Source organism: Sparassis crispa (genome assembly GCF_003851025.1).
Source record: "Sparassis crispa DNA, contig_000015F, whole genome shotgun sequence".
Lineage (NCBI taxonomy): Eukaryota > Fungi > Basidiomycota > Agaricomycetes > Polyporales > Sparassidaceae > Sparassis > Sparassis crispa.
In genome coordinates, this window is record NW_020939762.1 from 130,804 (window position 1) to 158,162 (window position 27,359).

Genomic DNA, 27,359 nt, shown 5'->3' on the forward strand with positions numbered 1-27,359 from the left:
CCCTTCTGGGTAGAGTATGTGGAGACGAATGGCGGTCCTTTCCACCGTGAGTAGGGTTGGCGAACTGTGGTGGATATCACTCGCCATCTGAACATGCAGTCCAGAATGACTTCGCCAAACTCTCCCATGTGGCATTGGCTTTTGAGCCATGCATCAGATACCATTGGGGATGTGCCCTCCTGAGGAGAGTATGTGGCTACTATGTTTCGCCTTACCACACCAGGTACATTGCCCAGGTTCAAAGACATGACAACCTTATATTCGACACACTACAGCACGAACGGACACCTGGCATTGGGCGATTACATTCCTAACTCACGCAGCTGCCGCGTCGCCTCCTGCAGCTCTTCCAGCACCACATCCAGGTTCTGATCTGTCCTCTCGTGCAACCAACTAGTGAGGTTCGCGACGCGAACATGCAGCTGTTCAAGCTGCACCAGTGTAGACTCGGAGACGGTGTACACCTTCTCCTACGTTCTCGAGGTTCAGCAAGACTGTAAGGTGCTGGAACGTACCACTCACCCAGGGATCACCAAGTTTGTACCACCAGGCCTCCATAGGGCTCCCCGCCGGCCCAACCTGATGATCCCATTTCCACCAGTAGTCGGGTGAATCCTCGAGTAGGTTCTTAGGATGAGGAACGAGGGTGGTGGGGCGTGGAATCGCCTTGACGTCAATGCTGATGGGGCGCAGAACTTCACGATTGAAAGTGCAGACGGTGAGGACACTGGCGATAACTCCGCCATGGTCAATATGGTCAGCATGACCCGCCAACGCGAGGTCGCCACAGATACCCCTGACGGCGAACTGCACAGGACTCAGCAGGGTCAGGCGATATCAGCAAGAAAGGTGTACCATCTCCCGGCGCAAGCCTTCCTCCCAACGGACCTTGGTGAAGTGATCTGGGTCAGGCTCCAGTGCCAGAACAGCTTCTTGGATCCTCCAAGTGTAGACTTCCAACTGCAACCTCCCTCTGGAGAACAGGCAGGGGCGCGCATCTGATGTTGAAGACTGGGCAGACATGACAGTGAGTGGATGAGCTGAGGTTGATATCTGATCGACCTTATCTGATGTCTGATGTCATGCGATTGGAGAGCACATGCCGAGATGAAGCCCTCAGGCGAGGATGGAGGTCACTTCGCCAAATGTGATATTGGTGAGTAGGAATTACATACATGAGGATCACTACATCGATATAGCAAACATGAATATGCGTACACCCCAGTGAACCCTGACTCAAAGCACATTTTCATCGCCCGCCCTTTCGTCCTCAATGTCCAGGGCGAGGATGTGGCTGAAGGCGTCAGTGGCGTGGCTGGCGAAGGTCCGCCACATACTCACTTGCCTGGCGGCATAGCAAACATGACCCCGCCAGGAAGGATCCGTCATCTCGAGCCAGTGAGCCCATCGTTCCGCATTCCGCTTGAAGGTGGCTATGGTCCAGGCCATTTCCGAGTGGACCAAGACACGCTCCTCCCTCCATCTCTCATATCGAGCTCTGGCACGCAGCCAATTCACTCTATAGACTGGAGGGTAAATTAGCAGGAGGCCTAGAGATTGATCGGACAATTACGAACACTCGTCCATCCATTCTGATGAACCTCGATCTCCAGCGACATCCATGGTCCAGAACCAAGCCAGGTTGACGTTCCTGAGCCCGGAGGTGCTAGCCTCGATGACGGCAGTCTTCACGTGCAGGTCCTTCTTATCCAAAGGGCGATAGAGGGCCAAGTCTTCATCGGTGGCGCCCAAGCGCATAATGGCGTGTCGGTTGGCGGAATAGAGCCTGGTGCAGGCCAAGACGGTCTGATCGGCAGCATGAACCTCTGCCTGTGCACGGGTCATGGTTCTGACGCTGTTGGCAGGACGAACCCTCTTGCGGTAGAGGTAAGACTTCAGTCCAAGCGCCATGCGAAGCTCGTGGAGGATGTCATTCATCAGGCCTTTGCGCAACTCCAACTCTTGGGCCGCCAGAGTCTGGAGCCTGTTGGTGACGGCGGCCACGAATCCGATCTGCGAAGGTAAATTCAAGGAAGCTTGCTCGGGTGGAATCGCATCCTCGCCATACTCAGCGTCCTCCGGGTGTATTTGAAAAGGATTCTCATCCAAGGAATCCCAGAGCGCACCATCGTCATGATCTTCCATGGCGGGAACATCCTCCAACCTTCCCATGAACTTCTCAGAGCGACGTTGGAATGTGAGAATGCTGACTTCGAGGCGCTGACGGCGCTCGAGAGTCTTGAGGTCCTCCGCCATGCTCGGATTTTGACCCGCCTTGCGGATATCATTCGCAAGCTTAAGCCTGAAGGCCGTCAGAGCTTTATTTTTGTAAAGACGAGGCAAACTCACTGTGCTTCTTGAATTTTGAGGCCAGTCGACAACCATCCGGCGGTGCCCTTCTCCAAGCCCTTGGCGGACTCCTCGCCCGCCAGTCTGAGTTGGGTGAGGTCTTTACCCGGGGCTTGCATTCACGTCAACTACATGCCACACGACGATGGAAGGATACTCACCCTTCCTGAGCTGGACATCGAAGGTGTCCATAATCTTCGGATCATTTTGGCGAGCCTCCATAGCGTCGTCGTACTCCTTCTGCCATGCCTCAAGGACCTCCTCATCTGTGGATGCAGATAAAGCTTCAAAGGACTCCTTGCTTCTTGGGAAGCCCAGGAGCACGCGTTTCCACTTTGTCATCAAGGTTGGCACTGTAGGCAGCATAAGGCAGGTGGCAAATAGGGAAGGAGGAACCAGGCTCACCCATGCGAGTCGTCTTCTTCCAGTTAGAGTCATTCATGTGATCGTCAAGGACTTCTTGGCGGTGAGCTCGGGTCATGCCCCTGGTACTGCCTGAGACCTCATTTGTGGGCGCCCACAGGGTCTCGATGACCTCGCCATCGACCATACCAGCGCCAACTATAAAGTTGGGCGAGAACCGTTGGAAGCAGCAATCTTGGTGTCCGTGCACATGAAACAAGCCGATGCCTTGGTCTATCTTGAGCTCGAAGGGCATCCTCAGATAGGCGCTGTGGCGGAAACGTTTGCGGACATGGACGCCATACTGGCACATGATGTCGTACATGACGAGGACGAGGGTGATACCGGTGAGGGTCAGGAGTGCATTGCTGAGAGAGTAATCCATATTCATTTGTCTGCAGAGGGTGCGTCGGTGAGAATGAATCATGACAAGAGACATATGCGAACCTTTCTCCCTTCTGGAAATCGACGACAGTATGAGGGACGAAGAAACCATGTCTGGCGCAAGCAGTGGCCCCGATTCCTGTGGCGTCGAGGTTGGCGCGATCCACATTGGCCTGATTGACAGCGCGGTGCTCATGACAAGTGGATCGCTGGTGGGCTTAGGAGTCAAGGGCGGAAGAAGAACGTGCAGCCAGACACGCACCTGATGGGACTCCATGGCCACCGCCAGATGAGCCTTGTAATCCTCTTGGCCGACCATGAATGCCTGGCCATCACTGAGGGCGACGTCCTCCTCGGGGTGCTTCATCTTCATGTGCTCTGCACTGAAATTGCCATCCATGACAAAGCCGCATTTGAACTTCCACTGCACTGGATCCGCTTGCCAATCAAAAGGCAGGTTGAGCTCAGGCTGGGGACAGGCGGGACAAAAGATGGCGAGGCCACCCTTCTCCACAGGATGGAGGGCATCATGTGAGAAGCCGTGCCACTTGCAATATTTGAGTTGGCGCCATTGGCGGGACACCCGCATCAGCTCACGATAACGGTCCTGGCGAGGAACTGGCATGAACGGTTGGGCCATGGGAATGCATGTGAACACTTACAGGAACGGTGCCAGCGAAGGCATTGCTCGTGACCCGTTTGAGCTTGCTGTAGTAGTTCAATGCCGCCGTCTTGCACTCTTTGTTCTCCAGAAGGAAATCGTCGAGGACAGCGAATGTGAAGGCGGTATGGGGATCCTTGACGGTACCAGGGTAAAGTCCCATTTGAAGAAGCTGCATGTCACGCTCCACTGCCATCTCACACTGGCACCAGTCAATGCTGATATGGTGAACGCCAGAGATGTCGACAATGACTATAATCCGATTCCCGTAACTATCACGGCGAGGTGGCCGGGAGAGCACCGGTGGCACATCTTCCTCCCAAGTGGGATCGGGAGCATCGTCGATTTGCCTTGCTTCACCGTCAAGGGTGCCTGCCAGAGGTGCAAAGTTGAATGGGACCTCACCATCATCTGAGACCTTGCCATCATGTGCATTTAGGTCTTCATTGGAGGCATTCCAGAAATTGGACCCCGGGGCCACCACCGGCGCAGGGTTGTTATGTGCTGTGAAGGCGCCCAGAGGGCAGGGATCTCTGCCATGCCCCAAATGGATGCAGACACCAACTGATACAGTGATGCCGGCTCAAAATACTGACCCTGCCAATGCTCTATCCGATGGAAAGGAGCACGCTGATGGCCGTTACGACAGCAGTCGGTACAGGTGAGCAGTCTGCCCATACAGTCCAGGCATCGCCACCGTCCCTCGCCAACCTTGCATTCTGCACAGTTTCTGGGCTCAGGCGGGGCTTCCATCTCGATAATGGCATGAAGATAGTCATCACGGTGGGGTATCCAGTCCCTCATGAAGTCATTCTGGGTCTATCGCGCATGGTCAGACCGTCAGATGGTCATGGCGGGAGTGCCCACCTTTGTCTTCCGAGCCACCGGATCCAGCTGAATCAGCACACCTATGTTGCCCAGGACGTCGCCATCATCCAAGTTAAACAAGGAGCCTGAAGCTGGAGCCTTCGATGGACTTTTGGAAGGCGATGGCACGTTTGAACCCGTGGGCATGGGCAAAGGTACGTCCACATAGCGTACTCCCCTAGTGGTCTGCTTAGCTACCTTGGTCACAAACTCAACCTCGTCATCCAGGTCTACAACGAGCCTGCTTTTGTTGCATCTGCTCATGGTTTAGGTAAGTGGGGAGTCGTATTCCAAGCCAATCGATGAGCATTGTGTCCCTATCACAAAACACGTGCAAATTACACACGGCCTTGCTGCCCACCAGACTACTCATCAAGGTGGTTAAGAATGGCTGCAATGCCTAGGCCTTATCACCTCGTGGTCTCTTTAGGCACCATATCAGTGTTATGCAGATAAGGATGCCATGTTGGCGAGAGGTCCGCCAATCGTATGTCGCCCTCAGTGCTAACTTTGCCTTGACTTGGAGTAGCATAATGTTCAAAAGGGAAACGTGCACTTGCACCGCGCGCTCGCCAACACTGCTGCCATCTGCCCCACTAGCACTCACAACTTCTCGACTGAATACATTTTGCCACCACCTCCGCCAACTTCGAGGTCCGCCAACCATGCACTGCCATCAGTGATAACTACACCTTGAGCTGAACACTGTCGAGATGTGAAACGCACACTCGTACTGCGTGCTCGCCAACCTTTAGCTACGATTCAGAAATTCGTGACTCCATACATTTCGCCATCACTTCCGCCAACTTTGTCCCACCAATGAAGCTGCCATCGACAGTCTCCATCCCCTGCATAGTGTTCTCGTCTCCATCAGTCTTTGGCATGATGTCCCTTTAATAAGCGAGCCAGTTAGGACCTGTTCTGAGTTAGGAATGCAGACTCGGTGATGAACTGTGCACATGCCAATGTGTGAGGCGTAATATGAAGCTTACATCCAGTGGGGCGCCGGAATGCCTAGCCTGTTCTGGACACCCTCTCGCATGAAGTATGCATAGACGAGCCTTTCGCCATCTGCTCGAGTGACACCATGATGAATCGCCTTTCCACAGAAGGCTATGACGGTTCCAGGACTATAATCGATGGCGACACGCATGGCGGGGAACTTCAACCACGCGCAAGTGTAGTTGCCCAACGTCGCCAACAGGTCGTAGAACGTGTATCTTGTCTTGCTATCTCGGTGGAAAGGAGTTTCCCGGTTGGCAATCACCTGGAGCACATTGAATGGCGATGACCAGTTCAGTGCCATCTCTCGCAATTCTGAGTCTTGCTGGATCAAACCCAAGCACTGGCGTCCTGCAGCATATAGCGTTGGGTGAACGACGGCCAGGATGGCACCCAGCAATGTGGAGGAGTCATGAATATCATGCAGCCAACTGCTTCTGCCCTCAAGCTTCAGGCTGGCAGAGGTCTCCAGCCTCCCAGACTCCATATGCTGCAAAGGCTGTCCAGACGCAAGGCAAATGGCGTGGCGAGGAGACCCACCTCTCTTACTTGTTGGAACCAACCTGGCGAGAGACACAAGGAGCCCGCTGGGAATTGGGCACACTCCTCAGGAGGCAAGAAGTACAATGGATTGTGTCGCCAACTGGCGGTGGTGCTGGAAGGCTTACTGGCTGCTATTGCTGGGTGTAGGGCCCTGGTCGCTTGGAGCATCTTCGTCTGACAAATTTGTCAGATCACAGCGCAAGGCTGGGCAAGCCACTCACCTGGCAGTCTGGTATCAACACTCTTGGAAGTATCCAAGCCAAGATGCGTCCGTGCATGTCCACGAGGGTGGCGGGCTGGTCTATGCGTATTTCACTCTCACCAAATGGAGGAGGCCACTTCCGTTCCAGTTCTGCCTCGAGGACTTCATTCTGCCCCGTGGGCTGAATCGAAAGGCTGTCGCAATATCTATCAATGTCCCACTGCAGCCTTACTATTACAATGGCGTGATCAGTGTGATCAGACCTGCGGCAAGACTAATGACTACCAGGATTACGGATGGCCTTCACAAGAGCATCTGCAATGCCATTGCACTCCAATAGGAGGGTGGATGGCATGGACGGAGGCACTTCTATAGATGGCGCAGAATGGGCTGCATGAGTGGCCAGATGGAGCTTTCAGCGGAACATGAGCTCCAAGACTCCTGCTATCTGATCGGTCAGTGGCATGGGTGACAGATTGCTCATCTTGATACTGTCTGCCAATCAATGGGACGATTACAGCATGCATCGGTTAAAGGAATGCACAGGTGTATGGCGGGCTCAGGCGGTTGGCTTGCAGATGCAGGGGAGAATGTAGGAGGGGCCAGAATGGCAAAGAACAGTATGCATTCATCTGCCTGCATATTGCTTGCAAGCACGTCCCTTGCACATCTCACATGTTCATCATGCTGCCGAGCTGGACTTGATGCCGCCATGCCGGATCACGGGCCGGGTGGTCCGCCATGTCTGGGCCCTTCATCACTGCCATCTAATTGGCCGAGCCTAACTCCGAGGAAGCCCTTTATCCCACAGATTGGCATGCAGATGATCGCCAGATTCCCTCCGCCCAGCATTCGTGAGATGAAGTTGGCGTGGTGTGCTCTGCCATAGAAGCGGCATTCAACATTGCCTTTCACCAGGCATGAATGCTAGTGCATACCTACTACCACCTCCCGCCACTGCGAAAAATACACATACAATGCTTCAGCAGTCACCACACACCATGGCGAGGAGGGTAATTGGTGTAAGCTCAAATGGGCCATCAGCACATGCATGTTGAGTTGTGGGCGGCCGACGAGGAAATGGACAGAGCGCTGCCCATTGAACTATCGACCCCCTTCACTGCCCCAACACAAAAATCTCATCCTCAACATCGAGAAAGCATGCCGGCGAGATTTGTAATTTTGACGGAGCATCAGCCCATACTCTCTGAGAAGCTGCAGTCTTATGACACGGCAGATGTCAAGGGATGCAAGACTCTGGTTCAGAGCTTGCGCCAGAAGCTGAAGACACAGTTTGTCGATGCATCAAATTATGATGACATCATTGTGGAAACTGTGAGCAGTGTTTCATGTCTGTGAGGTCCCCACTAACTCTCACCACAGAAAATCTGAGAGTGGCTCAATAACCACGCCCGCCATGCGCAGGAGAAAGTGACGAAAAAGCGTATGCATGTTTCTGGCAAGCCCAATGCCTTCAAGGCGTGAGATGCACTGGAGAGGAACAAGGTGACTGAGGCCGCGCGAGCACTCGCGGCAGAAAAGGGTTGCAATGTCTCCAAGGTGTGGAGAGTCGCACGGAGTACCGAATGGGCAAAACTGTCCGAGGAGGAGCAGAAGGTGTATGAGGAAAAGGCGGAAAGTTGGCGCAATGGCACTCTGGATGATAAGACGAAAATGAAGTGCGTACCTCCTGTCACGTAGCATAAGGCAAATCCTGACCTAAGACAGGCTGAGGGAGCAGCGAATGATGCAATATCTGAAGAAGTTTGCCAAGACTATGTGGGACATCATGGGCATTCGCATGGCATTCATGCTAGCATATCCAAAGAAAGCGGGGAGTCTGAAGGTAGAGATGTGAGCGTAGACCGTCCGACTGTCGCCATCTGCTAACCCCCGAGTGAAGGGTGGAGGTCAACCACGCCATCACCAATGGAACTCCATTCGGGGCCTATCCTGGGTGGCTGCGTGCTTACCAGCCTCTAGCAAAGGTGTTCTCTGAGTGGGCCAAAGGCGAATATGGTAAGAAGACCTCAGTTGCATTGTCGCTGGCACACTGACCTGATTCCTTAGGTGTGACTGAGACTACGGTGACGGTGAAGAAGACACCTGCCGATTGCATGTGGGCCATGGACAAGATTCAGTTGACGGCCAACGGTTTTCCTCTGCTCCCCTCGGTGCCCGAAGGTATGGCAGAAGTGCCTCTCAAGGTGATGAAGGTACAAGTTCGAGACTTCATGAATCATCACTACGGTATGACACTCCCACTCGGTGTTGAGAGATGCTGACCAGTTTACAGCATTGGCGAAGGGTGTTCGGAACTGCAAGTCGCCATGGATGAAGCTGAACAGCATAGACGACATCAATGAGGTTATTCCAGTGGAGATGCTACCTGAGAACTTCCAGTGGATTGATCCCTCAAAGATGACAAGTGTTCCCGTTCATGCCCTCCTCGACCACTGGCGGGCATGCCAAGAGGAACATGGACCTGAGCAGACCATGCGATTCACCCAGTACTTCGACAAGGATGGCGAAGCTGCTCCCGCCAAGTATGATCCTCTTCCACCACTTGACGGATCAGCACAGGCATTAGAAGAAGGATCTGAACATGAGGTCCAAGAAGCACTCACACCGAAGAAGGCGGGGAAGGCGAAGAAGAAGGGTAAACCTGTGCGCAAGGTCACAGGAAAGGCGGCATCGAAGGCAACAAAGGGCAAAGCGGCCCCTGGCGGAGCCAAAGGCGGTGGGCGTAAACGCAAGATGAAAGATGCATACGACTCGGAAGACAATGCCAGAAGCAGCCAAGACTCTGATCGGAGTTCGCCAGATATATCCAGCATGGCTTCCGAAGAAGATACGGTCAGCGATGAAGATTCAGGGGATGGCGAGAGCGTGATTGTGAATAAAGTGAAGGGCAAGGCGGTCGCCACCACCAATGGATGTAAGGCTAACAATGGCGGTGCACCTCAAGCGAGTGGTAGCGGCGGTGCCAAGATGAAGGCAAAGCGAGGTCTCCAAGACCTTCCTCTGGGCACACTGCACAGATTTGACACAGAGGAGACCGATGAAGCATCCAGTGAACTGGAGCCCAGTACAAAGGAGCTCAGGCTTGAGCTTCAAGGCCGAGCCCCACGTCTCACTGGCGGGAGTACTGTGGGGAGTACTGTGCCCCACCTCGTCAAAAGGAGAGACGTGTTTCTCGCCACCCTTTCCGTCGAACCGCGATACCAGGATATGCTGAAGGAAGTCAAGATTGCGACTGTGGTGAGCTCCTTTCGTGGGGATTCATAGCCACTATTGATCATCCGTCATATAGCCCCAGGTGTATCGTTTCACCAGGTATGATCCGATTCCCTGGAGCGAATGGTCGTATGGCCAGCGCTACCTCCTGCCGTCATTTCATGCAGTGGACAACTTTGACATCGTCGAGAACTGGTTGGGTGACAAACCATGGCTGACAAAATATCGGTTCTTACATCCACAGGGCGTACAACAATCTGCACTCGTGATTGGTATGGCGCTGAGGGACCTCACACGATCTCAGTTCATTGAGGAGGGCAAACCGACCAACCTTCCCGACTATGTGGTGAACTCGGCGATCTCATTTGATGCAGTAGAGCAGCTGCTTCGCTGTTGCGAGACCATTACCTTGGACATGGTGGAAGGGAATGTCACCCATGCCATGGTGAAGCCAGTGAGCAAGCCTGCCATACGCGGTGCCCCACAAGGTGGCGATGGCCTTGGGGGCCAGGAGGAGCAGGAAGGTGATGCCTCTGCAAGAACTCACGATGGCGCTGCTACTGCTGCCAAAGTTCACAAGGCTCACCAGCCTGCCCCCATGGCTGACAACCCAATCATTCTAAGTGGAGGAGATGAAGGGCCGTGCCAGGAGACCGGTGGCGGGGCCTCTGATAATGGTGAAGAGGACAATGTGCACGCGTCTGTACCTAGCAGTGGTGCTGAACGACCGCCACTGCCTCTGTTTATACCTAAGATGAGGAAGGCGGCAGCCACAGAAGACCGTCCATCAGGTCAAGCCAAAGCGCTCCAGGGAAGGACGATCACCGATGCCCTTCAGAGTAATATCCTCAGCAGGATCACTCGCAGTCAGCATCAAGCGATGGATGAGTTGCCCGCCAAGAATACCTGCAGTCAGCATCCACTAGGAGCTGTTAAAGATTTGAAGAAGCTTCCTGATCCAAAGCGGAAATGTCAACCAGCATGTCCCGAGCCCGATGGCGAAGACAGCTCTGGCGAAGACAATCTGCCACCTCGGAAGCGTGGATGTGGTACTCGGGATGAGTTGGTAGTGGCCTCACCGAGGAAGAAGAATGCGAGGGCCGAGGACTCGGATGATGGTGACAAGCCTCCCGCAAAGTGAAGACGAGCTCTGCCTCAGACCCCGGAGGTCAAGGACAAGGGAGAAACCAAGCTGAAGCCGGTCCGTCTGGGGAAAGCAGCCACCAAAGTGAAAGAGAGTGGCCAAGTTGGCGCAGGTCGCAAGACCCACAGTGGCAGCACCAGACCTTGACAATATAACTCCAGTTCAAAGTAGACTCGTAGGCTTCCACATTGTTTAATGTGACCCATAGATCTACATAGGTAAAGCCATGGAGATGGTGGCAATGGCAAGGGGAGTTGGCAAGAACTTCAGCAGGCATTCAGTTGACTTGGAGTGGTGGTGGCGAATCGAGTGCATGGAGATTCCATGCTAGGTTAAAAAGCATGTATATCAATACTCTAATGACTACACATTGTGGCTATCTGGGCGAAAGGCGGTGAAGACCATGGCAGAGTCAACCTTCTCTCGGAATGCATCCAGAGACTTCGCCACCAGCGAGGTTTCCTCTCTCGCCATCGCCACCTCCTTCCCCACCTTCTTCACTTCATCCAAAGCGGACGTTGCCACCGCCATCGAATCCTCTTTGGCGAGCGCCAATTCCATCTCCAGCTTGCTCGCTTGAGCGATCGCCTCTGCCGCCGAAGACCTGAGCTCCTTCTCCATGCTGTCTGACCACGCTGCCTGGAGCTCCATCGAATGATGGAGGTCAGCCAATTCACCCTGCAGCTTCTCGACATCCGCTTGGCTCACTGTCTGGTTCGTGCCTTGCTCCAACCTGTTGACCTTCTCTGGCAGGCAATGTCGCTTGGCGACGAGGTCCGCCACTGCCAACTTCACGCTCTCCTGAAGCTCGATGGTGACCGGCCTGCGAAACTCCTCCATTGCCAACTTGACCTCTTTGTGAATGCTCCGGGCATTTCCTTGAAATGTGGATGGCGGGTTGATTCGCTGGAGCGCCGCTGTGATCTCTGCCTTGATGGTGTTGAGGTCCGCCATCCTCTCCTGAAATTGGACTTCCATCCTGTCCTTGTGTGCCAGGAACTCCTGTTGCAACTCGGCACAATTCGCGCAGTCATCGTTGGATGACTGTGAGGTTTCTTCGCCACTAGGGGTGTCGCCTTCGTTCACCAGAGTGGGACTTCCTGTAGACACTCGCTGGATGTCGTGCAAGTGGGGTGCTATATCCCTGGTCAGCACTGCATGGATTTGAAGCTGTGGTGGGCGCACTTACCCTTGCTGGTCGGAGGCACTGCTCTGAGGCGGTTCACCTTCGCATCCCTTTTTGCCTCCGCCTCCTTCTTTCGCTGCCTTGCGGTCCAGTGAGGTGCCCCTCTTAGCTGGCCTTCGCCCTTCATCGAGATGTCCTGCCTTTGCCAATGTGGAGGACTTCACTCCCTTCGACACCTTGGATATCTCCAGGGAGGGCGTCACCTCCTGTGCCACCTCGGCAGCTCCTGCGCTCATCTTGTGGGGCATCAGCAGCGAACACTGCCGATCGTCGTGTGGCCGCTCCAAGGACACACACTGTTTCATGGTTACATCGACTCCAGCTGCGACAAGATGTCCTGCTTACCTCATCCTCCACCACCTCTGCCTGATACTCTGGCGCATCATCTGGTTCATCGGCGACTGGTGTCAGCATGCGCTTGCTGCTGCTAGCTTGCGGCGGAGCAGCTGGCCCTGTTTGGAAGGCCATAGCCCGCACCGCCTCCATTGCCAGCCTGGCGGCTTCCTCCATGTCATCGCCTTCTGCCAGAGGCATCTTGGCTGCTGCCTTCAGAGCACTCACCTTCGCCTTCCTTGGTGATCACGGGCACCATTGGGCCCGAGTGACCTCCCATCGCCACCCTTGTCATCTGCCCGCCCTCCTTCGCAACAGACTTGGCAGGCGGGACCTCATCCGCCTTATGTACTGAGGTCCTGGTGACCTCGCCACCATCTTGCACACCTGAGTTTTGGCTCCTCACCGGCTTTGGCTTGGGTCCTGACTTCTTACCTTCACCAGGTTTGGTGACCGCACCAGACTTGGCAGGCGCGCCAGACTTGGGAGACCTCGCCAGAGTTGGTGACCTCACCAGAGTTTGACAGAGCCACAGCTCCAGTGGCGGTGGCGGACTTGGTGGCGCGCTTGGACTTCGATGATTTCTCACCAAGGCCTCGCCTTCAGGGTTGGCTTCATCGGGCGTGACGGTCACCTTCTGCTTCGTCGCCTCGACCTCCTCGCCATCCTTGACCTTGGAGCTGGATGCCGCAGCATTGCGCATCTTGGTCTTCTTCAGCGGCTTGCACTTCGACGCTCCCATGACCATGGGTTCTGCACCGTCGGGCTCATCGGAGTCGACCTTGACATCGTATGGAGGTGGCGATGTGGGCAGTGGCTTGCCCTCTACCACCAGTGCTGCGCACATCTCTTGGAACTCACGCTGTGTGGTGTGTGAGTTTCCTCGCAGGGACACGCCGTCTGTGTTCCTCGGCGCGATGCTGCAACTGACACCTTGTGCTGCACATTCGAGGCAGCGACCGAAGTTGGCGGTGTTGAGCTTGCATGGCCACTCTTTCTCCTGGCAGCCAACGCAAGGGGACGAGCTGCAGGAACATTAGCACAGGTCAATGTCTCACAAGATTGTTACTCACCAACTCTGTTGCATGTGCCCACATAAGTCAGACACGTGGGTGGATGTCTTTTTCCACATGTCCTTCTGCAACACCGTCACCGTCAACCTTCGCCTTCACCTTCGCCGTCGCCTTCGCCATCGCCTTTGCCTTCCCCTTCCCCTTCCCCTTCGGTGCGACATGAGGCATCGCCGTCATCCTCGTTGTCTGTTTGACAGGTTTGGCAGGGGCATTCGTCTTCGCAACACCATCGTTAGAGTCCCCTGCAGTCTTGGCGGGTAGATTGGAAGGCGGTGCCGGAGTCTCATCTTCGCTTTCAATGAACTCCTTGCTCTTGTATTCCTTCGTCGCACGCTTCTTCTTTGGCAGCTTGACGGTCAGTACTTCCTCTTCATCGCTTGACTCCTTCGCCTTCCTCTTCCCGCTCTTCTTCGTGCTCACCTTCAAGCCCTCCACCTCAGTCTGCGCCATCCTCTTCTGCGCACGCTGCACTCGACCAGAGGTGGTCGGGGCCTCACCTTTCTCCTTTGCGACCTCGATCGGCTTCATCCGCTTCGCCTTCGGAGCTGCCTCCTCATTCTCACTCTCCTCACTCGACTCTGTGATGACCGCCTTGCGCTTTCGGAGTGATGGGGCAGCTGGCGAGATCGATATTGGTCTGGCAGTTGGCGGAGGGGGGCACACCGCATCGACCTCAATGGATTCGGGCTAGCCTGCACCTGGCACGTCTTCTGCCATCTCATTGTCGTCATCTTTATCAGCATCATCGTCCTCGTCACTGTCGGCATCGCTCGTCGTCCTCGCCCTCCTGCTCCTCTCCCTCTCCCTCTCCCTCTCCCCCATCCTCTTCCTCACTCATTGGCATGCGCCGCCTTCCCCTGCAACCTTCTCCTTGCTCTTGCCCTTTCCTTGTCCTCCCCACCTCCACGTGGATGATACGCTCACCCACCATGCCTGTCCCGACATCGTTGTCAGCTCTCTCCTTGCCTTTCCCCTTGGTGATGAGGTCCCCGGTAGCCAGGTCCTCCTCGCCACGTCCCTGGGTGTCGTCATCGGCTGGCACATTGCCCCAGCCCTCCGCTGGCATACTCTTCACTGGTGGCAGCTTGCAATATGGATCTGGTGGCAGTCAGTGTGTTGCTTGATGCCTCACAACACTTGTGACTCACCTTCAGTCCACCACTGCCTTCCCAGGTCCTCACACTCCCCATACTCGCACACAGCCAGAGGTACCTCTTGTATATCCTCTCGTCGTCGTTCGATATGTGGTCCAGCCGCGCCAGGGCCTTCTGCTGGTATGCCCGGGTGAATTCCAGCAACGCGCTGATGACGATCCCAGGCATCCTCAACGACTTCAAGGGCTGCGGGAAACTCTTTTCAAGCCGACTCTGTGTGGCATATTCGGTAAGTGCATGCCAGACCTCGACCGATGACTTACCACTTCGAGGTAAATCCTCGTCTCCCAGTCCGATAGCGAGGGTCGTCCTGGCGAGGCGCCGCTGCAACAATGGCCGTCAGTCGCGCGGCCTGCAGAACATAGTTGGGGTCGATATCCAGGCATGGTGAGCTTGGCAGAAGAAAGCGTGAGGGTGTTTCAAAAGCAGAGGTTGCAGTACAGCGGAGGCGGAGCAGACACGCTATGAGCTGGCAGACGCGATCTGCACCAAGTTCAACTTCACACGCCACGCGACCACGTGCTTTGCACGTGATCGCTGGACTTGCGCGATTTCTCAAGTCTCTCAAGGTCAGTGTGACCTGCCGCAAGTTCTCATGGCTCCCAACAGTAAGTTCTATTGCTCTCCTTGTGGAATCTGACTCCTTTGTGATGTTATCTGACCTTTCTATGTCATATCAATCCCCTTTCTACAACTGATCTCCCGCGATCCAGGACTGATCGAAGACTTGTCTGCTCGCCACAATCTACCTGCCATGGCCAGTGACGCGGAACCTCCTGACACGCTGGACATTACGATGGGCGAGTCGGATGAGGAGGATAGTATCGCTGAGCCCCGTCGTCCACTCATTTCGGATCTCCTTGACTCTCCTGGATCTGCCCAGATCTCCTTGCCTCTCCACTCTGCTTCTCAGACACCCCTCGCGCCCCGCCACACTACCCCGTCCCTGGCGGCTCCATTTGCGCCATCCAACTCGCCACATGAGCATCTCCACCGCCACCTCGCCAAAGGTACAGGCGTCATCTGGATCTGTGGCGCCTGTGGAGGGAAGTCGCGCACTTATTCCTGACCCTCTGGCGCCAGCTTGGGATGAAAGTCGTGGCAGTTCGCCAATCCATAGGCGTGCACTCATCTCAGATTCCACCCCCACTGCGCCCGGTGGAATGTTCGACTTCGACACTCCTGGCATCTCGCCAATCCCTCGATGCGCCCTGTTGGAAGCTACTCCCCTTCCTCCACCAGCTCACACTTTCGACTTTCGCACTCCTGACACCTCCCAACTCCCTCGACGATCGCTCATCGCTGAGCCCCTTGACGCTACACCACGTACATCCATCCACTTCGATAGTCAAGCAAGTACGCCGATGGCGAGGGGCATGCTGGTGGACGAGACACTTGATGCGAACCAGTGCCGAAACTGCTGGACTTTGACAATAGTCCTCCCACCAGCCACGCAGGACGGCGAGCTCTGGTGATAGACAGCCCTGGCGCGACGCCTGTGCGTAGCCAGGTCCGGTGGCTAAATAGTCCCAGCACTTCGCCTCCAAAGAGGCGGCCTTTGTTGGACGATGTTTTAAGTCCACCGCCTCCGCCATCGGCGCCCTCTCACTCGCCAGCTCGCACTTTCGATGACAGCAATTTCCGCCACGATGCACCTGTCATTCACTATATGAAAGGCAGCATCGAGCCAGTCACTGTTACTTCCAGGATGCCAAGTCTGGCAGCACTTCCAGATGAGCTGCCGATCCATCGTCCCACCCATTGGGAACAGGTTCCAGGCTTATTCCCAGATACCACACAGCTGCTGCCAATGGCAGTCCCTGGAGAGACGAATGCCGCTTCTGGCTCACAAGTGGCCCGCCTCGGTAGATCGTTTGCGCAGATCGCAGCAGAGGCAGACAGTTCCAGTGAGTACATCCCTGGCAACCTTCAGTCTGATGTTGACCTTATTCATAGTGGACGATGACGAAGGTGATAGCTTTGCGTTAGTCATCGTCGCGCCATGTTGCGGAGCGCATTGTACGTCTTCAGCGTGAGCTCAACCTCACTGAGGATATGCACGTTGCGAACCTCAATGCCAGCTCGACCGTGTTCCAAATGGGGTACATTCTGAGGGACATTCGTGGCGAGGCGTATCGCAGCAACTGAACTAGTGTCTTTGAGCGTTCTGGTGTTAGCAATATATGACCGCTATGTAACAGCTTGTATACCAGTACAAAATGGATACATTCACTTCTGCATCACTAAGCTCTAAAGCCCATCGCTCCTCCAGTGTACTCTTCAGATGGGCGGACTGCGCTCGCCATCACCAAGGCATGTTGTTGCCAGCAATTGGCCCATCGCCAAAGGACCTGAGTGAAAGCTTCACTGCATGGGAATATCGCTCCCCAGCAAAGGGCCCACTGCCAAGGGTCAGAGGGTTGGCCATCGCCAAGCCGTGTTTTCGCCACCAATTGGCCCTCCGCCATGAGTGCTGGTGAGTGATGGGCCCACCGGCAAAGGTCAGAGGATTGGCGATCACCAGAGCACGTCATCACCACCAATGCACCCGGAAACTGCAGGGCTGTATGTGACAATGGGCCCATTGGTGGCGATGACATATCCTGGTGATCGTCAACCCACTGGCCTTTGGCGGTGGGCCGATTGCTGGCGATAACATGCTCTGGCGTTGGCCAACCCTCTGACCTTTGGCGGTGGGCCGATTGCTGGCGGAAACATGTCCTGGCGATGACCTATCCCATGGGTGCTTGCAGTAAGGCCCTCACTGAGGGTGCTTTGGCGATGGGCCGACTGCTGGCGATAACATGCTCTGGCAATCGTCAACCCTCTAACCTTTGGCGGTGGGCCCATCCTTCAGGTTACACTCTGGGCGATCGGCCCACTGCTCATTCGTCATACTCTGGTGGTGGGCCGATTGCTCAGACAAACATGCTCTGGCCATGGCCAACACTCTGACCTTTGGTGGTGGGCCCATCCATCATCTTACACTCATGGCGATAGGCCCACTGCTCATTGATCATACTTTGGCAGTGGGCCCATCGATGGTGATAACATGCTCTGGTGTCGGCCCACCCTCTGACCTGTGGCGGTGGGCCCATTGCTTAACGGTTACAACACTGTAATATGCCTGCTAGTGGGGCCGAGCACTGGGAGAAGAACACTAGCGGTGGGCCCACTGCTAGTATCCCACACATGAAAGATATGGGCCCACTGCTGGTAGAGGTCAACATGGTGACAATGGGCCGACGTCCGCTGGCTGTCCAGTTCATGACAATGTCAGGGTAAATGGGAGTTCAGTTCAGGTAACATGACTAAAAGGTGTGGCGCCAGAACATGCTAGTCGGAGTCAAACCCCCCATTGTCATCTCGGGCATCTCCAACTTCGACAGGACCATCATCATCTGCCCAGTCAGACTCGCTATCATCGCAACCGTACCTGCTGGGGTCATCCGCGTCCGGCGCGCTGCCATTCTGACTCTCCACTGTGAAGACTGCATCAGCATCGGCATCCGGTGAGCTGGGCAAGACATTAGCAGCAGGTGAGACAGCGTCAGAAGGGGGTGCACTTGTGGCAGCGGGACTGCAAACGTTCGCGGTTCTCAGAGATGCAGGGAGGTATGGATTGATCCAGCCATGGGCGATGCGTGCCCTTGTGAGGACAGGCTGCCAACGTTTCACCCACTTCTGAATCAGCTGTAGTCGGATGGACGCTTGCTTCGCCGCATATGCGCAACACCCGGCCACAATATCAGTTCGACCCTCGCATCGGGGACCTTGAGCCATCCACCACATGGCTTTCTTCGTGAGAGACTCCAGTGACCGATGCATCTCATCAACGAGAGTCTTCCATTCTTCCTCCCACCGGTCTGCTCGCGTGACAGTCTTTGCCCACTCAACATGCAAGTGATCGTTATTATCCTCTGGCGCAGTGCTGTCCTCCATAGATGTAGAGTCCTGAGCGACATCGGCCGGCTCTTGCGTGGACGCGAAGTCTTGCGGGGCTGATGTGGTACGGTCCCGAGATGTACGGCGAGCGATGAGCCAAATCCACGACGGCTCATAGTGGCCTTCACTTCTCTCGTTCTCCTCCCGTGCAGGTCCTCGATTATCTCCATCTTTGAATTCTTGAAACCTCGTCTTCCATTCGCCATCTGGGTCCAGCACCAGGAGCGCGCGTCGAGCGTCATGATATCGGGCGATGGCGAGGGCGATCTTGAGGTTGAACGCTCGGATGTTTGTCTTCGATCGCGTATTTGCCTTCTGGCCTGTACCAGCGACGTTCCTGTACTTGGCAAGTAGCCCGGCATAGATCCGATGCAGATGGTGAATGTCTTCCAGAGCATCCTCGACCTGAGCCATATGGAAGCGGTGCTCCTTGTCAACGATGATGCCATGACAGCCCACATCGCACTGAGCCTGCATCAGCTCTGAGGGTAGGTATAGCCTGAGCATTTCAGCGTGAACAATTTGCGCATCGGCGGTGTCAGCGAGGGAGTCGATGCCATGTATGGCAGCTATCGCGGGCTGGTAGGTGGGCTATATGCTGGTCCACATGAGGATATGCCGCGTGAGCACGTTTTGCTTCTCCTGGAGTGTAGCTTTCTTGAGGGGATTGCGAAGGACACCCTCGCCCTTTATACAGAGGGCCCACCTTGCGAGACAAGAATAATTAGTAATGCAGTGACCGAAATTCATCAAGACTTACTGTCGTTCTTCCAGCTCCAACCCAAGTCGCAGGAACGTGCTCGCAGTGAGCTTCTCATGGAGCTGCGGCTCACCGCGCATTGCCTCGATGGCTTCTTCCTCAGCAAGCTCGAGCCGTATCATTGCCATCATCATGGCTACCAAGAAGTTAGCGGTTAGAACTAAGCAAATAAAAATGTAGACCTACAGGCCGACGGCTCCACATAGGGATCAGGCTTTGTTTTGTCCTGATCCCACTCAGCAACCATTTGATGCCATTTCTCGATAGTGGCTGGGGAGAATGTGCTCGTGAACTTCTCAGCGATCGCCTTCTGCTTCGCCATCATCAGGAGAGCTTCCGCGAGATGCTTAACGAGGTGCGACTCTAAAGTAGTAGAAGTCAGTTAATTAGTTCACCACCACAACGAAGAAATACTCACCGAGATCGACGAGCTTGCACCAGTTCCACGCTGACCAGTGGTCATCCAAGACAGAATGACAGGCTGCAGGGCCCATCTCGCGAGTGCTGATGCTGACTTGCCCAATGTGCACCCACTCTTGCTCGACAGTTTCACCATGGGTGCGTCCAACTCTTCGAAGGAAATTAAAGGACCATGTTGTACGACACTTAGGGCCATGACCTTCAATGTGGGCCTTGGGTATCATCGTGCATGTTGGCACGTCATCGAGGATTTGCATGTCCTCAGGCATGTCTTCAAGTCTCTTGTAGAAATTCTTGTACCAGTTGCATGCGATGTCATGCAAAAATCCGATGTTGGCCAGCGCCCTTCCGTCTTCGGTCACGCAGCCCGCCTTCAATGCTGAAAGTGCGACGTAATTGACATTACAGTACCTGTAGAATAATCAGTGTGATAAGTACAAAAAACACCATGTTTATGCACTGTTCCCCTTTTTGCAAATCGCCGATGCCGTTAGGAAGCACGAAGCAATGGCGAGCACATTTGACACCCACGACACCAGTGATGCTGAGGCCGTCATACGTGCCCTTGCTATAGGCCTGCTTGACAGCGTTGAGCTCCGACTCGCATGTTGAGATCTGGTGGCAGATGTTAGCCGCAGTCACTCAGCGGGCGCAATTCTGCGCAGTGACGTGGGGGAAGGCCTCACATTCATTGTCCTTCACTCTCCGATGACAGATGAGACAAGGTGCCAGCACAAATTGTGCCAGCCGGCTCTGCCTGTCTTACAGAGCTGTGCCACCTCCAGCATCCATGCGTAGGGATTCAGATTGCTTACCTCGCGCTGGTCCTTGCAAATGGCAAGATACTCCTGGTAAGGACCTTCAGCCACGAAGTACGATCATCCAGAACCCAGCTCAGAGTCCTGGAATCCGTGCTTCTTCAATTTGAGATGGAAGCATGCATCCATAGCGATTACTTGCCAGTAGAGCCAACTGGAGAGATATTCAGCCTCAGGAGAACGATACACGATGAACGCCACTTACCGCTCGGAGTCGAGAAGACTCTCCCAGCCGACTGGCAGGTTTACGCTGGGGTGAGGGCACGCAGGACACTCTATGGCGCACACACCCGGTTTCGTCACTGCAATACCTGCCGGGTCATGACCGCGTCCAGCTCTCTTGATGCTCTTCAGATGGCGCCACTGGCGCACGACCATAGACACTTCATTCCAGCGATACTAATCAAACAATAAATTCATGAGCTCCACGCGCTCGCAACGTCTGAGCACGCGACCCACCACTTGTTTTTCAAGCCCCGTATTGTCCATCTTTCGCAGTATAGCTTTGTAGTAGTCATACAAATTGAGCTTCCCTTGCAGTGTTAAAAGATGAAATGTGTTCAGATAGTCGAATGTAAATGCGGTGCGGGGACATTCCATTGTCGCAGGGTACCAGCCAACGCGCAGCAGCTGGACGCGCTCATTCCATCCACCAGGGGATTCACCACATCGGCAGAAATTGATGTTCACATGGTGAGTGCCACTCACGTCGAGGACCATGAAATGCGCGGGGCTGTGTTGATTTTGGAAGCATTGCCCACTGTGGTGTCCGAGCTGCACGCGAAGTCCGAGATTTGCAAGGGTTATTCTCTCGAAGAACCGCCCGTTCCACCGCTAGAAAGGGGTATGTTAAATGTGCGGCTCGTGAGATATTACTGTTCACTTCAACTCACCTGAACGTGGTGCAGTGGGAGCGAGGTGTGAGCCTTGAGAGTACAGTCTGAACATGTCAGTTTTCCGCCGAAGCAGTCAAGGCAGCGCAACACAGTACTCTGGTGGTGCACTTCGCATTTCCCAGCGAAGTCTTGAGTCCGCCGGCCCATCGAAGCGCAAAAGCTCCTCCAAATAGGACCTCTCGAAATGCAAGCCATCGGTTCAGGCCTGCCTGTAGTCAATAATTAGCGGACATTATGCAGGGGAGGTGTAAAGACTCACCGACATAGATTTCTTCTTGTTCTTCAATCTGGGCCTTCACGCCGTCCCTGCTCTCCAGTTGTATCACATCGTGCAGTTCATTCTCCCACCCATCTGTGTCCACTTGTCCACTGTGTACGGTGGTTCCACTATCGTCCACGAGGCCAGGTAAGGGGGATTATGTCGACTACTTGCTCAATATGTGTCTGAGTTGCTCAAGCTCGCCCGTTCCTTTGACTGCGATGGATGGTGAAGCTGTGGACTGTGGATGCGCTGGCTGAATTGTCGTGGGTGGTTCGAAGATGTCAGGAATGGTGATGGACTTGACATGGCACTTCTCGAACGTGATGTGCCTCCTCCAGCGAACCGGCATTTTCGCCATGAGCAGTCGGAGATATTCTGGCAGAGACAGGAAGAAGCAGCAGTGCAGGGAGAGCTAGCCAAGGTTATCAAGGAGCTACAGGGAATACCAAAGCAGAAGGAGTGCGGCCAGGGGTGCGGTAAGGTGCAAGCTCGATCAAGTCGCAAGTCGGCGACTTGTCCTAACTTGCAACTCGCGCCTGCTTCATCCCGCGTGAAATGTCCGCTTGTGCTGCCCGCCTCAATCGTCATTTCTACCTCCTCGCCTCGCACATTTGTAGGCGTAGTAATGTAGTATTCTAAAATATATTCTTGGCCTCCTTTTGTGAGCTTCGTCCTCTATTGTACATACAATACAGCGAGTACGTAGCCATTACAACTTCATATTTTCTCAATCACCCTATCTTCACGTAGCCCACACAATGCAACAAGACTCAAATAAATATATTGATATGGTGTACCGACAATGGATTCACCCTCATTGTGATACAGCATGCGAAAAAATGAAATTATATTGCGCGCAACAAATTACTACTACTACCGAGACGCAGCACAACATGGATGACACAGGCCGATGCGCGGACAGGAATGAACACCCGACAGCACCAACACACACCTGACACCATGCCAACGATGAGTATGCACTGTTGATCTAAGCATGCCATGCGACCGCAGGACCAGCAGTCACTTCATGATGGTACCCCGGACTGCGCCGATGCGGAACTTACAGATGGCGTCATCGTAAGACTTGCCGCTCATAAGCAGAGCCCGACACACCGATAATCAGAGGCTGAACGTACGTCCTTGGAACACGCACTGTAAGTACTAACGAAAAAATGGCATGAGCCGCTTACCATTCCTTCGAACATGCCGACCTCTAAGCCCTGTGTGACTTGCATACCAGTGATGACCGTAATAAGCTGAGCGTCTTCGTGGGTTCAGCGGGTTCATCCTCAGGGGAGGGCCTGTAGATGGAGGGCGACCCACAACCACAGCGGGAATGACAGGGAGCGACATCACACGACTCCAGCAGCATAGCTAGCTCACGCAACACAGGAACAGTGACATTGGCCCACACTGCTCAGTGTCCTCACTGTCACTGCGACCTGCCAAACTGCGTGCAAAAGGCTCGACCTTCTCCACCTTGACCGGCATCCCTGCACTCAGATACTCGCGTCAGATCAGCATCGACTCCTCTTCACACCCGACTCACGCTGCTCCTCTAACTACTGGGTCAGATGGAATCTGCACCACTACAATGGACACGGACCTTTCCCTGCAAACTAGTTCCACACTGATGTAATTATCCCGACCCATGGCTTTCCTCTCAATCTGGGTATCGTGCTGCGAAGGTGTCAGAAGGGGAGCAACGAGGGAGCCAGCAGGCTTACCTCATATTCCATGGCTTCCTGCTACTACTTGGAGGACGGCTACAGAAACAGAAAGGTATGTTAGTAAAGTAAAGGAGGACAAAATAAAAACTAAGTACTTACACCCCAAGTAAGAGCTGGAGGACGAAAGGGAGAAAGAGCAATGGAGGGGAACAAGAGCTGAGGGCGGGTTTAAGTACGGCACCGAACTCCGCTAACCGAGGGACTGTACAGTTCCACAGTGTTAAGTGCAAATGCCTGATTTACAGAAGCCCGTCACTTCCGACACTTCTCCATACATATGGAAGGCCCAGGATATGTATTAGGGGCATGGTCAGGGTGAGCTCGGGAGTCTGGGCGCCCACAATGGGATGAAAGAGGTTGGGCGACCGCAGAGCAACAGGAACATCTGAAGTCACACATACCTGCTTTCCTGCGGCTCAACAGGCAGGCAACCACTCAACGTTCTGGTCTGCTTTCCTCGATGCCTGGTTCCAGAATTGCCATCACCATCATCGTGAGTGACAGCATCGATGTGCAGGTGGCGACGGTGGAACAAAAGAAGTCAATGACAGTGGTGAGAGTTCATCAGCTTCTCACCTATTATGGCCCTGACCAATTGATCCAGAGGTTGAAAGAATGGTTCCAAAAATCACACAACGAGCTTCTACATTCAGCAATGGGCATTCGGCCGTGTTGTCCCTCAAGGTGAAGGCCAAGTGCAAGGCAGCCCCGTGGCAAGTGTACATGAAGATGTTCTGGCCTGAGCTCAAGCCAAAATGGGAATTAGAGTTCAAGACTTAACCGTGCAGATCAACTGCCATCCGGGTACTGCGGTAATGAACTCCATGAGGATGAAGCACTGCTCGGCCTTTGTGATCTCCATGTACGACAAGGTCAAGGACACCGATGCCATCAAGAAAGTGGTCGAGGCGTACGACGAAGACTTTGAGGATGAAGGACTTTGAGGGCAGCGACTCACAGCCCGCGCATTTCCAAAAGTGAGGACTTGCCTTTTTCGATCGTTCGCACGGCCTGACTCACATTGTTACGCAGCAGCGAAACACGAGCGTCAAGTCAAGTCGTCACGAGACAAGGTCTTAGTCTAAGACACAAGTCCGTTTAAGAGACACTTCTGGCGATGTCTTCGCACTGAAGGTCGATCAGGGTTCATTCTTATGACTCGCAGTAGCTGTCTGCTACTAACGGTCGATCTCTGTCAAAGGCAAGTGAAAAGCTGGTTTAATGGTAACCAGGTCGAGATGGGGATCCAGCTTGACAAGGTCGTCTACTTATACAAAAGGTATCTGCAGTACTACGCAGTAATGCGAGATCGTTCATTGGCTAGATAAGGTGAAACGATATCTGGGCAAGGTAACAGCGAGGAAGTAATATGTATGAGAAAGCTGAGTAAGGTCGTGAGAGATAATCAGTACTAATGGGGATAACGAGTCGTGTATCAGACGAGGTAAAGATGAGGCGTACATGCATGTCTTGCATGCGCGATAAAAAGAAGGTCCGGAGTTGGATCCGGTGTAACCCTAGACTAGGGGTTCTGGACATCCGGGTAAAAGAATTGGAGGTTGCGCTCCGATGAGTCACGTGTTGGATCACGTGGTCTGGTAACGTAAAGGGAACAAGGAAAAGAAAAGAGAAGATGCGCCACAAGTGAGGAGCGTTGTAACATCAGCTCCCATCTAACGTTTCTTGTCCACAAGAAATATCGTGATTTTCATCATCGTCGGGGGCAGTCACGGACATAATGATCTCCTCCGCATCTGTAGCATGTCCGCCGGTTGGTTCGTAATCCTTGTTCGGGGATACGTCCATCCCTGTAGGGATGACTGCGATGCAAAGAAGTGGATGCAGTCGAGAAAGATGGTTGTGATAACGGAGATCGTCCACTGGGTACGTGCGAACGAGGAGGGCGAGGTCGAACGGGAATTGGTTCTGGCGACGAGCGAGGAGTGGATGCGGGTATTCCATTAGTGGTGTATCTGAGGATGTGTCCGATGTCTTCGTCCCCATGCTCCCTCCAAATCTCCTGTGCTGTACGAGTGACCGTACTGCGCATCAATGACCAGACTTGGTCGACTCTGGTTCGGGCCCTACTCATCCTTTCCTCTGGTGCGATAAGCTCTTTGTCTGGCCGTCTGCATCCACTCGACCATTTCTAATGCTCGTTGCATGGAAACCACTGCTTGTCGATCTTGCGGACGATTTCGTAAGGCGACAAGGATATCTGTGAAGTCGACAGGGACACAGATAGCCGAGACCAGACGTGTGGCAAATTCTTGTTCGTCCGATGCGTGACTGAGTTCGATAGAAGGTGAGGGTGATGAGGCGCGGGATAAAGGGTGTCTGTGCTCGAGAGGGTACTCCATTGACAAGCGTAGGCGATGCAGGTATGCTCATAATTGTGGAGGCGACTTCAGCGAGTATATTGTGAACAAGGTCGTCTATAGCGGAAGTGGGGCATTGATGATATGTCGTCTTCTCCCCCTTTTATACCTTCGGTCATTAAGGGGATCGCGGTTATCTGTGATGTGAAATAGAATGTCATGGATCCGGGTAATAATCAAGTAGATGAAAATCCATTGGACGATAAAGAGTATTCCCACAGAGATAAGAGCTGCCTGTTCAGTTCCAGGCATCGTTCTGATCACCCCAGCCGTTAGCGTGCGGGCTGTCTCGTGTGAAGAGTGTGTGTTGGACAAGTCATCTGATAAGGATTTGGTGGACGATCCAAAGAAAAGTGAGGGTTGTGCAGTGGAGGACGATTAGGAAGATGATGAGGAAAACCGTTGTGGTAGTCATTCCGGGTTTCTTCTCCTCTACTGGATTCCCCTGGTCCTTTTATATGCATCGAGGATTCGCTTGGCATTCTGTAAATTGTGGGTAGGTTCCCATGAGTTTTCTGCTGAAGAATATCCTTTCCACTTGACTAAGTACCTCAGATGACCTCGGTACGTCTTGTGATTCAGGATGGCTTCGACTTCGTACTCTTCTTCATTATCAACGACATCAGGTGGTGGGTTCACATAATTCGGACCATGTATGTCGTTTTCGTGATAAGGAGATAGAATGGCGGTGTGGAATACGGAATGAACTCGCCAGGTCTTCGGGAGTTTGAGACGATAGTTGGCTGGTCCGATGACTTCGACAATTTCGAATGGCCCCTCACACTTTGGTGCTATCTTGCGCGAGGCGTAATTGACCTTCAGGTTCCTCGAGTCTAGCCAGACCTTCTGTCCTAATGTAAACTTCGGCGATCCTTGTCTGACTCGGTCCGCCATCTGTTGTTGGGCTAACTCGTGCATGGCTAGTGCTTCTAGTCTTATCTTCTGCAACATGTCAAGCCTGGATTCAACCGATGGAATGTTTGTGGTCGGGAATACGGAAGGGAGTCCACGTGGTTCGTATCCCATCATGATGCGGAATGGGCTCATCTTTCATGCCGAGTGTTCCCTTGTGTTATGACAAAACTCGAGGTCTGGCAGGCGGTCGGCCCATGTTTCAGGGTTGTTTCCGCAATAGAGTCGAAGATAGATTTCCAGCTCCTGGTTGACTCGCTCTGTTTCTCCATCCGTCTGAGGGTGATAAGCTGTGCTCATTGATGATCTGATCTGGAGTAGTCGATTTAACTCTTGGAAGACCTTGGATGCATATTGAGGTCCTTTATCCGAGATGGTTCAGTCGGGTAATCCAAATCGTGAGTATACTTTGTCATGAAAAATCTTGGCAGTTCCTTCGGCTGTGATCGTTTTGAGGCAGGGCGTAAGAATCACCCCCTTCGTAAGGTCATGGTCTACTACAACCATAATTGAATCAAAACCGTTGGAAACGGGGAGGTCAGTAATAAAATCGGTGGTGCAACAGGAAAATGGTAATGCGTGTGGGTCGGCGGGAATTGGTTCCAAAGGAATATGAGTTGGATGAGTATTCGGTTTCATTTGTTGACAGGTGGCACAGCCTTCAACATAATTGTAGACAAATGTATACATGCCGGGCCACC

At 53.8% G+C, this 27,359-nt stretch overlaps 7 protein-coding genes across 7 annotated transcripts; 2 read left to right on the plus strand and 5 right to left on the minus strand.

The window, feature by feature from the left end:
- Nucleotides 1–302: 302 nt before the first annotated feature.
- On the minus strand, nt 303–6,765 carry SCP_1600510 (hypothetical protein; the record flags this gene model as incomplete). The annotated part of the gene is made up of 21 exons (XM_027764502.1): nt 303–470; nt 523–807; nt 856–1,011; nt 1,342–1,526; nt 1,578–2,302; nt 2,350–2,461; nt 2,511–2,702; nt 2,755–3,146; nt 3,199–3,344; nt 3,398–3,742; nt 3,798–4,329; nt 4,393–4,426; nt 4,477–4,615; nt 4,664–4,919; nt 5,271–5,333; nt 5,390–5,396; nt 5,448–5,554; nt 5,656–6,164; nt 6,215–6,382; nt 6,430–6,641; nt 6,696–6,765. 21 exons carry the CDS (start codon nt 6,763–6,765, stop codon nt 303–305), a joined length of 4,803 nt encoding a protein of 1,600 aa, XP_027620303.1.
- A 1,389-nt stretch (nt 6,766–8,154) lies between these two features.
- SCP_1600520 (hypothetical protein) lies at nt 8,155–10,788 on the plus strand (the record flags this gene model as incomplete). Its single annotated transcript, XM_027764503.1, has 5 exons — nt 8,155–8,264; nt 8,314–8,429; nt 8,481–8,660; nt 8,707–9,671; nt 9,724–10,788. 5 exons carry the CDS (start codon nt 8,155–8,157, stop codon nt 10,786–10,788), a joined length of 2,436 nt encoding a protein of 811 aa, XP_027620304.1.
- A 366-nt stretch (nt 10,789–11,154) lies between these two features.
- SCP_1600530 (hypothetical protein) lies at nt 11,155–14,705 on the minus strand (the record flags this gene model as incomplete). The annotated part of the gene is made up of 8 exons (XM_027764504.1): nt 11,155–11,935; nt 11,981–12,273; nt 12,323–12,498; nt 12,539–13,335; nt 13,384–13,388; nt 13,441–14,000; nt 14,308–14,467; nt 14,532–14,705. The coding sequence occupies 8 exons, from the start codon at nt 14,703–14,705 to the stop codon at nt 11,155–11,157; spliced, it is 2,946 nt and encodes a 981-aa protein (XP_027620305.1).
- A 586-nt stretch (nt 14,706–15,291) lies between these two features.
- Nucleotides 15,292–16,685, plus strand: SCP_1600540 (hypothetical protein; the record flags this gene model as incomplete). The annotated part of the gene is made up of 5 exons (XM_027764505.1): nt 15,292–15,547; nt 15,621–15,893; nt 15,947–16,444; nt 16,494–16,569; nt 16,619–16,685. The coding sequence occupies 5 exons, from the start codon at nt 15,292–15,294 to the stop codon at nt 16,683–16,685; spliced, it is 1,170 nt and encodes a 389-aa protein (XP_027620306.1).
- Nucleotides 16,686–17,873: 1,188 nt separating this feature from the next.
- On the minus strand, nt 17,874–21,080 carry SCP_1600550 (hypothetical protein; the record flags this gene model as incomplete). The annotated part of the gene is made up of 10 exons (XM_027764506.1): nt 17,874–19,061; nt 19,113–19,188; nt 19,243–19,378; nt 19,429–19,605; nt 19,661–20,073; nt 20,123–20,277; nt 20,619–20,634; nt 20,686–20,716; nt 20,771–20,879; nt 20,940–21,080. 10 exons carry the CDS (start codon nt 21,078–21,080, stop codon nt 17,874–17,876), a joined length of 2,442 nt encoding a protein of 813 aa, XP_027620307.1.
- Nucleotides 21,081–25,030: 3,950 nt separating this feature from the next.
- SCP_1600560 (hypothetical protein) lies at nt 25,031–25,330 on the minus strand (the record flags this gene model as incomplete). Its single annotated transcript, XM_027764507.1, has 1 exon — nt 25,031–25,330. The coding sequence occupies one exon, from the start codon at nt 25,328–25,330 to the stop codon at nt 25,031–25,033; it is 300 nt and encodes a 99-aa protein (XP_027620308.1).
- Nucleotides 25,331–26,178: 848 nt separating this feature from the next.
- On the minus strand, nt 26,179–26,664 carry SCP_1600570 (hypothetical protein; the record flags this gene model as incomplete). The annotated part of the gene is made up of 1 exon (XM_027764508.1): nt 26,179–26,664. One exon carries the CDS (start codon nt 26,662–26,664, stop codon nt 26,179–26,181), a length of 486 nt encoding a protein of 161 aa, XP_027620309.1.
- Between the last annotated feature and the right edge of the window lie 695 nt (nt 26,665–27,359).